We start from the raw sequence: 16835 nt of genomic DNA, 5'->3' as shown, positions 1-16835 counted from the left end.
AAAGGATATAGCACAACATACGGAGCTGCTTTGTGTCCTTTATTCTGTATCCCGACTGTCAGGCTGTAACCACGGAACAGAGAAAGCTACGCTCAAAGATGGCAGCGAGTGGCGAAGGCAGAACAGTGACAATCCCTAAACGACAGGCTCTACTTTAGCTGTTATAATGACTGCACGAGTCAACGCGAGCGATATCACAGATAGTGAATATAGAAGAGTGACGCAGCTGTGGCGAACGGTGTTCATGCGTGCCTGTTTAATATTTTCAACACAGCTGCCTCATACAGCCTTGCTGAGACAATGGACCACGCAGAGATAGTAGGGCTTGGTCACATACATTCTTCTTTCGATTTTGTGGGTCACTTAGTGGTTGTCGCCAGTCTTGCAAAGGCAGAAAAACCCGAATTACCTCCCTATTTGGGCACCACAAGGCAGTACCTTTGCTAAGCGCTACACTTCCTCTCGCTTTCTTAGACTTTTATGTCTTCACCAAAACGATGTAAACGGTGAAGAAAAATGTGTAACTACTGGCTACACCTTACCGGACATGCTAATGTAGTCGGCAAGAAGTTATATGTTACCCGCATGGCTACTGTATTTCGTGGTACGACCACCTGTTAGCCCAATCACAGGCAGATGTTGCAAGTCGTTGAAATAGACGGCAAAGCAGAGCACCCAATAGTGTAAGGCGCATGCTGGCGACGATGCTTATCGGGGTGCAGAGAATTTTAATAAAAAATACCAATAACTTTTCTTACTGTTGAATGTGCTGAGGAACAGAGATCACCTGAGAAAGAGTTTGGTTCACGTGACTCAGCCTTGTCCGCCCCAGATGCACCCGTACCCAGATTACTTGAGATCGGGTAGGCCCCGTTCGCTACGACAAGCCATACGAATCGCCTTGTATACAACCCATGTGTGCGGAACTCGAAAAGGGTCGCGAAATATTTTGATATATTCATAATTCGATATATAATGTTTTTTTTTATTTAGTACACACTGCAGACCCTTAACAGTGTCTAAGTTGGACAGGCATGTATTGATAACAGTAGTTCAGAAGTATGCAGAAAACAATCAAAAGAGATACGCATGAGAAAAGAGTGACAAATGTTACTAAATTAAACCACGCGGAAAAAGTGACTACTTTAAACAGTCTAATGTAAGTTTAGTAAATGGATCCCATACTATACAAGCATATTCCAGATTTGGCCTGACGTATGCGTTATATCTGACTTGATTTACGTTGGCAGAAAAATTTGTAGGTTTATGCCTCAGGAAACAGTTTTTTAAACGAGAAATGACATATGTTATCAATGTGCCAACTTCAGGAAAGATTGTTAGTTATGGTTACACCTAAATATTTGTAGCTATTAACCTGCTTTAGTGGCGATCAAAGAGTATTCATGTGGTTTAGTGGATTTTTTGTGTATTAATTCTTCAGTGATAACAACCATGGCCAACCCACTGCACCAATCAAGAGCATATTTTACGGCGATTGGTAAGCTTATCTCCAACCTGGAATCATGAATACATTGTGCCCACGCTACAGATGCGCTTCTTGCTCCAATGCGCAGGGCACTGCCCACTAGGCGTTGCTATAGGCCTAACCTGCTTCGTATCCATGGGGGAAGGGAAGCTTAAAGGCCCTCGCTAGCCACACGACGCTCGCCATCCGAGCTGCGAGAGAGATAGTGCGCGGAAAGTCAGTTTTCGCAAGGGCTGCTTATAGTCTTTGGCCCACGGCGTAGCGGCATCGTCTGCGTCATCGGCGCATCTGTCAGCTGCGGCGAATCGGTGCGTCGCGACATTGTCTGCTGCGCATGCGCAAGCGCGCTCAGACGCCGGTCAGCTGGCGAGGGGGACCCTCAGGTCCGGCTTCCGAAATTGTGACGTAACGGCCTCTCCTAAATTCTTTGCTTCCTCTGTGTTTGCATCGCAGCCACAGCGGACGGTTACCTGGAACTATAGCCACTACCTATATAATATTTACAACACTATTACCAGTACAAAATAAATTGACTGATCGTTCATTAAAATTAGCAGTTTGTTCTCGCAACGAATTCTGCACCGAGGCATGCCGGGCGCGGCCACTGCTCGTCCTGTTAGGTTCGCTTCACCGCATGACAGCCTGTGAGTCATGAGATTGAGGCCACCCTCACAGGGGCCCACATATGCCACTGGTTACAGCGGCATGCAACTCCACTGCAGCAGCTTTAAAGAATGGCTTGGTTCAACGAGGCTTGAGCCTAGTTGACCGAATTCTGTTAAGCATAGTCTCCACTGTCTCAAATTAAATGTCAAGGTCAAGGGTTGAGGTCAAAGGTCAAGGTCAGGTACCCAAAGGTCAGAGTCGAATGATAACGTGGCCACACTACCTTAGCTTGGGCCATACTAGCACGCAGTTGAGTTCGGTTAGAAATTGTGATGCATTGAAGGTCATTGTCGATTTGGTATCTACTGTCTCAAATAACATGTAAAGGTGAGTAACCGAATGGTCGTAGTCATATGGTCACGTGGTGATAATAAGTGCAGTTAAGTTTTACTGTAGCCGTTAAACATTCTAAAAAGACAACCAGCAAGATGGCAACAGCTTTCGCAGAGCTCTGTGCGTTACGGTGCAGTGCTTAGCACTTCAAAATTTGTAATGCATGAATGCCTGTAACGGATATGTTTTCACCTCTTGTTGTCCGCGAATGTTTCTCCGTCGGACCGCATAAAAGGTGCGGATTTTTCGCTAAACTCAATTAATTTCGGCAAATACTCGGAGTAATTGACGAAATTGGTGTATTACAGGTAATTCTTTCAGAAATTAACGGACAACAATAATGAAAACAATTAACTAATAAAACTTATAATTTAATTATTAATAATAATAGGTGAGGAACCAGACCATGAGGGCGAAAAAAATAAAGAATAAATGACAAATTACTTGACCGTTCAATTTATTAACTAAAATCGATAAATACTTACGTTACTAAGTAACACAGGATACAGCGGAACTCGAAACGCTTAAGAAGACCTAAGTGCACCTTTAAATTTTGTTGCCTCATAAACAACTGCGATATCATCGAAAGGCACGGGCCAATCACGGGCGCAACTCTGGTTATCATTCCTTCCTCTTCCTCTCCCGAGACACCCACCTCTTTCCAGCCGGCAACTTGAGGAGTAGGCGTGGCGGTAGTCGCAGCTCACACCCACGTGACGAAGGCATGGCAGCAGGAGCTCGCAGTGCTGCTGCCCCAGGCCCCTCCATTGCCGTCGGCATCGACCAATGCATGACGGCAGACCGGAGCTGTTGCCTGCGCTATGACGCAGAATGGCGGTCAGCCACAGTACTTGACAATACATGCCAGAGAATTCCCTAAACTTCCAGGGCCGGTGTCCTCTGTTTACACTCTACTAGCAAAATTACTACTGGCCCCACTTTCACAGGGCGCCTCAGAAAGCGTGCTGTTACTTTGAATATTTTTTGTATTTTCTCTTCCACGTGGTGTCATTGCTACTTCTCTTGTAATGAGACTCCAACTCCGAGCGGTGTGCGCAAGAAAGACCGTTCGGAACCTTCCGCCGCGTCGACCGCTGCTAAAAAATCTACAAACTTGTTGGGCGAGTTGGTTTTTGTATTCCATGCTTACAGCGCGATGGACAGCACACAGAATAAACGACACAACAAAACATACGGAGCTGCCTTGTGTCGTTTACTAAGTATCCCGACAGTCGGTCTGCAACCACGGAGTAAATAAAGCTACGCTCAAAGAAGGTAGCGAGTGGTAATGACCGAGCAGCAACAATCACAAAACAACATCTTCTAATTTAGCTGCCTTAATGACAGCATGACTCAACACGAGCGATATCACAGGCAGTGAATATAGAAGCGCCAAGCACAAGCGACATGTCGTTCGAGGCAGCTGAGGCGAACGACATTCATGCGTGCCTGCTTAATAAATTTGATATAGCTGCATCGTACAAAATTGTCGAGACAAAGGAACCACACAGAGAAAGCATGGTGGGAGCCAGTACACCCACCAACCGTTGGGTGCGCTGGCGCCTACAAGTTGCGGCAGTCAACGTGGGTCGCGTAACCCTAAGGGAGGCTCTCTTTGGAACAGCCGCCTGCCAGTGTAGGGCGGCTTCACGTGATCACTACACCACAGGTCAAGTGATTAAACGCCTACAAATTTCGCTGAATTTCGCATTACGCAGAAGTAACTGTCCTGCGATTTTTTTTCCTCTCTTAAATGATGCATGATAAATCAATATATATGCATAACCAAGCTAAATTTCTTGCGCCCGGTAAATAATTTTAAGTTCAATTTTTCTTCTCCCGTCCTTTCGCTTAGGCTTCAAATGCCCAGCAGTGACCGTGACGTCAAAGACGAGTTTAGGCAACACTGTCAACTGAAGGCATAGAAATGCGGCGATAAAATCACTACTTTGTCAATGTAATTCACTCCAACTCAGGTCTATCGGCCTGTAGAGACACACTGACAAGAATTGAACAGACAGCTATTACATCGCTGAATTTATATACGTATCGTCACCCCAAAGTCGCATGAATTCGTGTCCTACATCATACATATGGCCACCGGACTCAACAAATTCCAAGTGACGGTCAGAGTTAGCTGTTCTCTTGGACATCCTTGAAACGAGAGCTCTCACAACCAAAATTCTCTGTCTCTTTAAAAACAGAAATCAAGTTTGAAACCGCCAACCAATCCTCACCCGTTGTAGGTGCAGTGGAATTCGCAGGTCGCTTGCTCGCTCCCGGCTGCCAATTGCCCCAATACGCGACGCATGCATTCCACACGACTGCGTGGCTGCAGACGACGGCTCCGCCGGGGGTTGCTGGTGTCTTGCGACCATCCGCTGCGAGAATCAGACAACGTTCGCTACCGTTCGCTGAGAAAGCTACAGCTTCAAAATGGATGTGGATTAGCAGAGCTAATCCAGGATATATACAAAGCGAAAGCTGTCGGCATTCGTTGTGTTCATTGGCGTTGTCAACATTCTAGACGCCGATGATTTTGAGGAAAGGAAGGGCGCATAACTGGCTCCCTGCATCAGTGGACGCCTCATTCGCGCTTTGATGTCCGTGGCGGTGGTGAGACAAAGATGTGGGCTGAATGAATTAGCGCTGGCAACCTTGTGGCAGACACGTGGTATCGCAGCGATAGGCCGCAGCGTTCATTTCGTGACCAGCAACCTGTCGCGATCAACCATTAACTGCCACCTGCCAGGGAGCAGAGTGCGCACGCTGCCTGTTCAGTGTGCAGAAAGCAATCAAAGCAGGTTTTTGCAGTTGTACACCAACGCCACGCACATGAAACCGCGAGATTGAGGTGTCCGCTGACCCAGGGATCCGAGCCAGTTCTGCGCCTCTCCTTTCGAGAAAATGTACGGCCTCTGCAACATTGTCAACGCCAATGAACCCAATGTGCGCCGGTGACTCACTTGTTTTGTTCGGTTTTTATTTTGAAAGCAATCCTATGCCAGGGCTAACCGCTCATCGCGTATGCCGTGCCCCCCCCCTAGAGCCGCTGCATTAGCAAACAGTTGGTCTCTCAGTTGATGTGACGACCTCCTCGCCTTGCGCTCGCTCTGTGGCGGCTTCACTGGGATATTTAGCGGTGCGCTACACGTTGGTTGATCATTCTCGCCATGCAAGTTACCGCCGAAGAGTCTATATCTGAATCTAGTTGTTCCACTGCTTAGGAACGGTTAAATTCTAAGGCGAAAGCTAAGCAAGCTAGGAAGAATGAGAGAAAGAGGCTGCAACGTGCCCAGGAAACAGAGGAACAACGAGAAGAACGATCGCGAAAACGACGAGAAGCCGAAGCAGCTAAGCAAGCCACATTAGAAGGTGAGTCTAGTCGTGCTACACGGAATGAAAATATGAGACGACGACGTGCCGAGGAAACAGAAGAACCACGGGCCGAACGTCCTTCGCAATTCAACCAGGTTCAACCAGAGCTAGACCACAGCCAATTTTTGAGAAAGGTAAATGACACAGTGTCTCGCATATATAGGTGGACACCTGAACTCCGCCGTAAGGGAAGGAATAAAGGAGGGAGGGAGAGAAAAAAGGAAGAGGAAAATGAAAACTGAAAACGGGGGATTTTGAATAAAGGCACGGTGCGGCGCAGCGGCGGAACACTCGTGGCCCGGTGGAACTACTGGCGCATGCGCAACAGTGACTAGGGACGCTTATCCGAAATGCGCGGCTGAATAGCCTAGTGTAGCTTTCGCTGCAAAAGAGCAGCCCAAGGCACTGTCACAGACCGCTAAGAAAGCATGGCCCCGGTGAAACGATTAGGCCAAGCGAAAAGAACGGTGGAAAAGATGCTTCGTATGCCTTTTTTGCCAAGAGCACAAGCATTCTGCACATTTAGTGATCGAAATTACTCCAGGACTTCATCAGGTTACCCTGCACATAAGAGAGAGAGCGCAAAAGTGCAGCTTACTCCTTTTTTGACTCCTACAGAGGCTTATTCGCGTTTAGAGTGTAGGACCACGCAATATCCTAAAACGCGCGTCACCTTGACGCCCCGGGTGGTCTCGAATAATGATTGCTGCCACTTCCTTGATGAGTGAAAAAGAGACAAGTTCCGGTTCTTTATTCAGGTTTATAATTGTTTGGCATCTTGCATCAAGGCTCCACAGCTGCCCATTTTCGCTGCAATATGGAACGTGTTCTGCTTCTTTCCACCGCGAATGTCATCTTTTACTGCGAATTGTTAACTTATGTTACTACTGAAACATGCTCAGACTTGACTCCCTCTGCTGAAAGGATCGTTCCGAAATAGTGAAGATTATATATTCCCACCACTTACTTGGCAAGCACCACTCTAAAATAAGTGAGCTGCACATAATGTTTCATTTCATAGCGCTGCAATGCCACTCCTAGTGTTTCGCTCAATATTTTGAAACACTTCCCATAGCAGACATTCCAGACACATTCATTGACTGAACACACGCTATGATATACATCATCCTAAACCACAAACGTAATCTAACACTGTTCCAACACTTGTTCACCCGGTTTCTTTTCGGATCCAACTGAACTCCATCAGTGTCGTGCACGGACTCAATTCGTTTCAGCCAGACGCATTCCTGCACGTGGGTCGTGCAAAGCAAACCTGCATGGCAGCGCATGACGCTATATTTTTTAGTGCCTTAGCACTAGAGCTCCCTCTCTGTCGCTTAGCGGTTGCCTGTGTGTACCCACCAGGGTGTAGGCAGCTATTCGGAACACCCACGTGACGTGACCTTGGAGAGCATCAAAGTCTGCCAATCGGATTGTGAGCAAACTGCCCGCCCTGGTAGGCGGCAGTTCCGTTAATGGCTAGTCGAGAGATGTTCCTCGGGCAAAGAAACCTGGCTCTCACAAGCCGCACCGGTGGCAGCACCTGCCATTGCAGGGCAGTGGCGCATCGCTTGACCCCCGCACCACTGTGCTAGGAGCGTTAAGAGGGCTCCCAGCGATCTATGAATGGAATGTAGACAATGACCAATTCCGCATGTTGAGCTTGGCGCATGACAGCCATAGAAGCTTATGTGCCGCTAAACCCAATGCGACACTCAACACATTTCCATGTAAATGGCCATTACCTTATTACCGCTCCAGCGTAATGAAGTTAAACTAAGCACAACCAGTGCTAACGCACCTGTGTCTCATTTGGCCTAACCACGTTAAATGGTCTGTCATTTTTTTTTCATTTCAAATATCCTTGACAAGCCGTATTCGAGCTGAGAGTCCAGTCCCTATTTGCAAACTGCATTAACAAAGAGAATTGGTCATGGCATAGTTTTTGTCTATTTTCAACGAGGCCTATTGCCCTCAGCAGGCTTTTTTCTTGTCATTAACTCTTGCGTCCCGTTTTGCTGAAAATCTGCCGCATAACATACTGCTTCCACTTATCCCACAAGCTTCAAATATCTTCACATATTCTGAAGATCAGTTCCAAGCTAGAATAAACGGGTTACTATAGGTTGATGTCGATAGAAGAAGACCTTTCCAGCAGTACTAATCAATCGCGTGTAATAAACAGGTTATTAGCATCATTAGCTTCATAGGCACGCCGCTAAATGTGGTCGCCTGGCGGAGTAAATATGAAATATCTTAGCCACTTTTTCAAAAGAGCCGCTAGCGGGTTGTACTTGACTGTCAACGCTATTTAAAAAAAAACTGCCTGGTTCTCATTAGCGTCTATTTACAACCTCAACGAAATTTAATTAGCGTTTTCATTGTGGATCCTAAAAATACTAAACACTCCATAGCCCTTCCTCGGGTTGTTATTCAACGTACAACGTATTTCGGCAACAGAATCACACCATATCATTAAACCATGCAGATGGGCCTGATAGCTTTTGCCATAACATTAGAGGAGTGCCTGGGAAAAATGGCATGGCTGTGTGATGAGGAGGGCCAGCACGATGAAAAGTGGGGGAGCGCAGAAACACTCACCGTGGCTGCACGAACGTCGCTCAAGCACTTCTCTTCAACTCGCTTATTGAAGAGCGTTCTCTTTGGAGCGTACTCCAGGATCAGGTATACTCGAGTGTCATCCTGGAACCAATTATACAGTTCCAGAATATTCTGGTGCCTGCAAGGGAACCACACAGTGAACAAGTCTTAGTCCTTGCTTTTTAACGTCCAAAAGAAGCGAGAAAAGACGAAGGCAGAACACAGGATGAAACGCCATCTTCAAATAGTTTATTACGCACACGGAACTTACATGTATGCATAATTTTTATTGGCACATGCGCAGACAGGTAACCCAAAGGTCACGATCACGAAGATGAAGCATGTTTGTAACAGCTCACTAGCTCTCGTGTATTTACCTTTACCTAGAATGCCTACGTAAGTGCAGTACGGGACTCGCACAGGGGGATTTCGTAAACCGCTCAAGAGGTGCTTTACGAAATCCCCCAGTCATGCGACCACTGCTACATGGGACAAACGGGACGGTGCGTCAATGAGCAAGCAAAGGAACGTGAGCGAAATATGGAACAAATGAAGGAAGCTACGCATTTACCGAAGCACATTAATAGGTGCGATTCTTGTACTTATGGGCCATGCTACATTGAAATAAAAATGAAAATTTGGCTTTTGGAGGAAAAGAAATGGCGCAGTAACTGTCATATCTCGGCGGACACCCGAACCGCGCCGTACGGGTAGGCGCACTAATTCTCGGTAAAAATAAATACATGAAAGTCAGGGGGCTGCTAGAAGCGTTTTTCTATCAAAAAGATAGGCAACCAGTGCGTAAGGGACACTTCGATTGCATTTTACGAGGCTGAGAAGAGATGCCTGGAGTGTGCTTCATCATGTCTATTGCGATCTTTGGGCGGCCTGTCTGGGCATGTGCCGATGAAAGCTACATATGCACGTTTCTTGTAATAACGTAGTTGTAAGCGGCACCTCGTCCTGTTGCCTACCTTCGTGTTTTGCCTTTTTTTTACACACCTTAAAAATCAACAATGAACCAGATCAATGGTAAGATCTCTTGAGGGTCTTAGGTTTGTACTGGAAAGTACGCATAATAGTGTTGGGCAGATATGTCTTCTAAATCTAGATTTAAATAATCTGAAACACAATTTACACTATGATCAAACTGCTAACAACTTAGAGTATTTTTTTGAAATTCGTCAATGTTAAAGAGCATTCAAAAACAGGCACTGCGAGCCGAGAAGACACAAGAAACCACAGAACAGGAACTGTCACTTAAAAAGCATTAGGCAGAGACAAGGACACGATGTATTCAAAGAGGGCCTTATTCACGGTCTCCTTTCCTTTTTTCGCGAAAGAAAGAATGCCAACGCAATTATTGCGCCTCCCTATCTTCCTCACGTTGAGTATTTTCCTGAGTCATTAGTGAAAACAATACAATCCTGAAAATAGGCAACAACACTGACGCTGATAAAAGCGAATGCACTGGTTTCTTAAAGTGAAGCTGGACCGTTTGTCGCGAATTCTAAAAGATTCAAGTAAATGAATGCCTCATGCTTGTAAGTAAAGCACGCCAAGGGTCGCAGCGGCCCTTTCTCCGCTGCGCCCCTTGCGAGTCTGGCCGCTCGCTTACAAGCGTCGTCCTTCCCCCGAGCTTCTTCGGCGACGTTGTTCCTCCATGCGACTGACGCGAGCTTGAACCGCGTATGGAGACTGCGGGGCTGGCAGAAAAACGTCAGTGCTCCCTGGCAGGCAAGAGACCATATCCAAGCGACCAAAGGAAGCAACACTGAGCTGGTCCCAGAGGCGTGTTGCGACGCCACCAGTCATGGCATAGGTCGAGACACGAGCACCCATCCTCTGTGTTGACTGCGTACGTTCGCCTAAAGTAGCGAGGTGAAATGCCGCAGAGTGCGCGTCTGAGTCCCGCTCGATATTAGCTCTGGACTTCCTGGAGTACACACTTTCCAGCTTGTTTTTATTTGTTTCAGACAAATAATAACCTTAGCTGTCGCTTACAAACACCAGTTTAGCCAATCAACGCGCACACGAAAAATTTCCGACAGCCTTCGTGACGTCACAGGTTCGTCCATCGTGACATCTCTTTTGATGTAAATCCAATTTGGATTTCGCGGTTTTTGCAGTTTTAAAGTTCTTCTACTCTGTATTTTCAAAAGCGGTTTTTGCCGGATAAAAGGGGCTCTAAACAATGCGGTATTGTTATCGACTCACAATGTTTAAAGAAAACCAGGTTGCCCTTTAAATAAGCCCGCGGGGTTGAAATTTATTCGAAGCTCTCCAATACGGTACACCTCTCTCTCTTCCTTCGTTCATTCCCTACTTCTCTCCTTCCCTCATGGCGTGGTTGAGGTGTCCACCGGAATCTGGATAATGGCAGTCCTGACTGCTACTTGTACACCGGTATTCTTCGCCTTAATAGCTAATGGCCTTAAAGTACACAAGGAGCAGGATAATCTTCAAGCTAGAATGTAGCACGACTTAGTGTGTTAGGAGGTACATACACTCATAGCCCATTCGTGCCAATGCGGGTCGTAAACCGAGCAAACTTACCTCATCTGAGCGTGGATTTCAATCTCTCTGATCAGCGGTGCTCCAGGCGACAACGCTGCAGCTCAGACTTTTGCAGTACCTGCACGCATAACGTTGGGGACGCAGATTAATTTATATTGTCACGTACTGGTGACGCGAGTGCAGGCAGTAGTGAGGAAACAGCGAAAAGTAATTCTAAAACTACACAGTACAGGGGGCTGCACTGCGCCCTGTCACAAGGCTCATCTAGTCGTTCGGCACATGAACACTTAATTTTTGACTCCTTGCTCTTTTGTTCATGCGTAAATAAGTTTCGTCAAACAGGCATTAAACCCGCTTGTTCTCGTTTTCCCAAACTTCAGGTTCCACCTTTCCTCAGCCCAAAGGCTCGGAAACGCTACGCAATGGAGCCCGGGTTCGAGTTAGCCGGCTCCCCACGACAACTGGTTGTCATCTGTGGGCAGCCGCTACCCGAGTCGTAACAGCCGACAATGGACTGAATCACTCGGCGGCGGCGAAAGCAACAAGCGTGCTAGGTGGTCGTCGAACAGAATGCCCGCCGCTCTCAGCCGCGCTCAGTTTAAAGCTGACAGCGAACTTCCCAGATAGGCGTGCAAAGTTTCCACAGCATTCTGGAACAACGTACAATCGGGTCCGCCTGGATGCTATCAATCGAAATAAATCTGTTCGCGTCTTTTCGCAAACAAAAAGATAAATCCGCGTGTTGGCAGCTTTGAAGAATGAACAACAGTGCAAAGGTTCGCGGAATATGGTGCAAGGAACGCTTTGACCAAAGTGCACAATGTCACAATATACTGTCGGTGCACTCTGGGGCACAAGACCTATTTCACCCCCACCCCACATAAGCAGACCACCAGGCCAGGCGAAAGCTTTTACTCATTGGAAGCAGGTGGCGGGTACCCGGAGGCACTGGGCATCGACCATCGCATTATTCCCCCCCCCCCCCCCCCCCCCCCGCATACGGGATGGAAACTCAAACCGCTTGGCCACAGCTGCGGCCGCACGCACAATGTTTATCCACATTCTCTTCACATTGTAGTTAGAGTACGCCTAGCTAAGCGTTTCAAATGCCTTGCATTTTTAACAACCTATGAGTACTAAACAGCATGTCAGTAACCTTCAGACCTCTTTGGTTTGAAACTACGGCTCTGATTTGCAAATTTTCAAAATTTGTTTGGCAATGTTATTACAGTTCTCCGTCCGTAGAGCACTGCTTCCTTAGACTGAGTACCCAAGCAATGTGTGTGTTGGCTACCATGTGAAGTATTACAGGCAAAGGACAAGAAATAGCGCAGCTATATTAAAATTTGCCATTTCAGCAGTTTGAGGTGTTCTTATATTGTCATGTAGTGGTGAAGGCAGGGAGTCGAGAAGAAAGAGGGCAGGCTTGCGCCAAAGATGAATGCTTGACTGGCCGATCTCGCGGCCCCAGACAGAAACCGTTCGGCGACGGCGGAAGCACCAAGTGTGCTCGGCGATCCCGAAGGAACAGAATTTTCGCCGCTCACGAGCTGCGCCTAATTTAAAGGTGACGAATGACTTACGAGATGAAGCAATGAAATCACCTACGACAACCTCGAACGCCGTAGAAACAGTCGCGCGCGGTTACAGCCTTGCAAACCTGGTCGCCTTTCACATCCCAGCTATCACGTGACGTGCTGGCGGCTGCGAGAATGAACAAATGAGCGCTAAAAAGCTAAGCAGAATACGAAAGCAATACGAGGCATCCAGGAAACGAAGGTTATCAAAAACGCGCCTCTAGTCGTCTAGATTGTTGTCTCGCGCTTATCGCGACCGAAGTGACTGACAACGGCAATTTTTGATTGTGCAGTGGGACAGTTGAAGTGCCACCTGGGGACGTTTACTCATACGGCAGTGCCTGGTTTACGGGAAAAAAAGCATCACTGGAAAAAACGTCCCCATTTGCGAAGTGGGAGGAAATGTCCTGAATTGGATGCCGTCAAACTTGACAGACATGACAGCGAGGGTTGTTTATTCTTTCTTTGGATGCGTCCGTTGTTGGGAACGTGCGCCATATTTTCTCAGCAACCCGTGTGCGCGGGCAATGTCGAATTGCTGAACGATGGTTTATGCATCAGGCGTCTGCGGAGCCAACTTCACATGGATAATACAGGCCCAGGCTCGTCTAGGTAACAAAGCGCACTACTGTATTGATCAGCCTACACTGATATATACAGAGATGCGCAAACCATAGAGTTCGCACATGACCACGTAGATAGGAGGAATCAAAAGCTAGAACTACGCGAATAATACATTCCTGGAAACATAGAAACGAAAACGGTTAATTTTTGTCTTCTCCGGTCTTATTCGCGCAGTTCTACCTTTTATTCGAATCTACCAAATGGCCCACAAGAACGTCCCACTTAGGAGATACGTTCTCTAAGTTGTCCAATTTAGCTTGGGGAAAAAAAGACCAAGGAAAGCAGCAGAATATATAAGACAAGACGGCCTGGATAAAATTCATCCTCTATTCAGGAAGCTATCCGTATATGAAAATTAGAGAGGAAAGGTGCAGTAATTCGTCAACAAGTGCTTCCGGATTGAGTGCGAATGCACTTCCGCAGTTGCACCCGGCATTTCACCGGTATTTTCTCACAGTTCTCCCGTTCCGTACGGGAAGGGGCAGAAATAGAGAGAGAGAGAAGGAAGGTGGAAGGCAAAGAAGGGGAGAGAGTGAAGGCGGCGAAAAGAGAATACACGTGGCGGCACTCGGGTGAAACAGCTGCGTGCACACTGAGATATTCCTGAGAGGAGTCTCTCGCTCACCATTGGTGGCATGATTCGATGGAGCCGCAATTAACCCTCGCAAAAATTTCTTTAGACACCTTCTAGACAATCTATATACAATACCTAGACAACCGTCTATAGGCAATGCAAATCACGTAGACAGTCTATTGATAATCTATATATTTGTGGCCATAAAATTTTTTGCATATTTTGTCTGCAGGCTATGAATAGACAAAACGAAATATCTATAGGCAGGGAATTACAACAAGCAATAATTGTCTATAGACAATTTTTGTTAAGGTTAGCAGCGGTGCGCCTCCATCTCCGCACTTGCGATCGCATCAGTTATGATGAAAACTGCCAGCGGCTACAGGACAGACGTACCAGTCGCATTGCGGGAATGCAATGGATGAAGCCGAGGCGCATGCTCGGAACGCTGCACGTATGCAGCGACGGATCGAGTAGACGACAAACGTTCTCGGGATGCTGCCCGCACACGCGTTGTGCAGCAAGGGGCCCCTGTGCGTGTCCAAACAATTTCTCACACCAAAAGGGACTCGATAAGGTTCCCAAAACATAAACAGAATTGTCGTGGCATCGCGCGTGACGTCACTACGTTAATCATTTCACGAAGTTGCTAGCGCATATCAATGAACTTCTGCGATGGCTCAGTGGCTTTGGCTGTCGGCGACTGATCCCAAGGGAGCGGGATCGAATCGTGGCAGCGGCGGCCGCATTGCGATGAAGGCCAAATGCAAAAATGCGCGTGTTCCCTCCGCTATGGCGTACATCACTGTCTAAACTGTGCCGCTTCAGGTCGTTAAACCCACAATTTGCAGCCCGAAAGACGCGGGTTCTATCCCGGCCGCGGCGGCCGCATTTCAATGAGGGCGAATTTCTAATGGCCCGTGTACTGTGTGATTTTAGTGCACGTCAAAGAACCCCATGCGGTCGAAGTTTCCGGAGCCCTTCACTATGGAGTCTCTCATAGCCTGAGTAGCCAGGGACGTTAAACCCCCATACAACAAACCAACTTTTTTTAATATCCCTGCCCGTACATGCAATTAAGCGTTTGTAATTTTTTGTCTGTTACATAACTACGACGTCATCGAAGGGCTTGGGCCAGTAAACAGCACAACTCTGGTACCAGTTCTTCTCACCTGCGACCACCACCTCTTCCCTGCGGAGTAGACGGGGCGGTTCGTCGGTGCGACGGCGTCGCAGCTCACACCCACGTGACGAAGGCACGGCACCTACGAGCCCGCTGTGCTGCTGCCCCATTTCCCCTCCATTGCCGTCGGCATCGAGCAATGCCTGAGCCTGACGGGAGACCGGAGCTGTCGCCTGCAGTACGACACAGAATAGCCGTCAGCCGCGGTAATGACAATACATACAAGAGTATTCCCTGAAATGCCACAGCCGGGGTTCTCTGTTTACACTATACAGGCAAAATTACTACAGGCTCCACTGTTACAGGGCACTTCACAAACACGCTTTGTTATGTTATGTTGAACGTGGTGCCATTGCTACTCGCCTCCTGGTGCTGGCTCCAAATCCGCGTGGTCTCCGCAAGAAACACCGTGCGTTGGTTTTCGTATTTCACGGTTACAGCGCGATGGGCAGCACACAGAGTAAAGGACACAACACAATACACGGAGCTGCATTGGGTCCTTTACTCTGCATGCCGACTGTCGCGCTGTAGCCAAGGAATAGCGAAAACTACGCTCAAAGATGGAAGCGAGCAGTGAAGGCAGAACAGCCAAAATCACTAAACTACCACCGGCTCTGCTTTGACTGATATAATGACTGCACGAGTCAACGCAAGTGGTATCACACACAGTCTTGAAGAGGTAGAAGAACCCGAATTGCATCCCTATTTTGGCACCAGAAGGCGGTACCTTTGCTAAGCGCTACAGTTCCTCTCGCTTTCGTAGACTTTTATCTGTTCTCCAAAACGATGTAGACGCTGAAGAAAAATGTATAACTACCGGCTGCCAGTGACACCTTAGCGGACATGCTAATGGAGTCGGCAAAGATGTAATATGTTACCCGAATGCCTGTTGTATTTCTTGGTACGACCGCCTTTTAGCCCAATCACAGGCAGATGTTGCAAGTAGTCTAAATAGACGCCAAATCAGAGCACTAAATAGTGTAAGGCGCATGTTGGCGACGATGCTTATCAGGGTGCACAGAATTTTATTAAAAGATACCAAAAATTGGATTTACTATTGAGTGTGCTGAGGAACAGAGATCAGCCGAGAAATATTATGGTTCACGTGACTCAGCCTCGACTGCCCCAAATGCACCCGTACCCAGATTACTTGCGATCGGGTAGGCTATCGGCCACGATAATCCATACGTATCGCCTTGTATATAACCCAGATGTATGGAAATTCAAAAGGATCACGAAATATATCGATATATCTATAATTCGATATATAAGGGTTAATTTTTTTTATTTAGTACATACAGCAGTCCTTTGTCAGGGTCTAAGCAAGACAGTCATGTATTGATAACAGTAGTTCAGAAATATGCAGAACACAGTCAAACTAAATATCCCTAAGAAAAGAGTGACAAATGTTACTAAACTAAACCACGCCATAGCATGATTTCGATCGGATATAGTACGCGGAAAAAGCGAATATCTTAAACAGTCTAATATATGTTTAGTAAATGGATCCCATACTTTCGAAGCATATTCGAGGTTTGGCCTGATGTATGCGTTATATGTCAATAGTTTTACGTTGAGAGAAAAATTTCTATGTTTATGCCTCAGAAAACATAGCTCTCTAAACGAAGAAGGGCATATGTTATCTATGTGCGAATTCCAGGAAAGATTGTTAGTTATGGTTACACCTAGATATTTGTAGCTATTTACCTGCTTTAGTGGCGATCAATGAGTATTCATGTGGTTTAGTGGATTATTTGTGTGTTAATTCTTCAGTGATAACCATGGCCAACCCACTGCACCAATCAAGTACATTTTTTTACGGCGATTGGCAAGCTTATCTGCAACCTGGAATCATGAATACAATGTGCCCACGCTACAGATGCGCTTCTTGCTCCA

General features: G+C 47.0%; 1 protein-coding gene across 1 annotated transcript in view; it reads right to left on the bottom strand.

Moving 5' to 3' along the window:
• Positions 1-3140: 3140 nt before the first annotated feature.
• The window catches only part of LOC144102395 (uncharacterized), a 34070-nt gene continuing 20375 nt past the window's right edge, over positions 3141-16835 (bottom strand). The window contains exons 5-7 of the mRNA XM_077635678.1: positions 14929-15112; positions 8465-8603; positions 3141-3299 (exon numbers count right to left, since the gene is read on the bottom strand). Coding sequence (XP_077491804.1) covers positions 8545-8603; positions 14929-15112 — 243 coding nt within the window. The 3' untranslated portion in view covers positions 3141-3299; positions 8465-8544. The remainder of the gene's footprint in view (positions 3300-8464; positions 8604-14928; positions 15113-16835) is intronic.

The sequence above is a fragment of the Amblyomma americanum genome, chromosome 8, assembly GCF_052857255.1.
Source record: "Amblyomma americanum isolate KBUSLIRL-KWMA chromosome 8, ASM5285725v1, whole genome shotgun sequence".
Lineage (NCBI taxonomy): Eukaryota > Metazoa > Arthropoda > Arachnida > Ixodida > Ixodidae > Amblyomma > Amblyomma americanum.
Note: the sequence above shows the minus strand (reverse complement) of the source record. Positions and strands in the feature narration are given on the sequence as shown.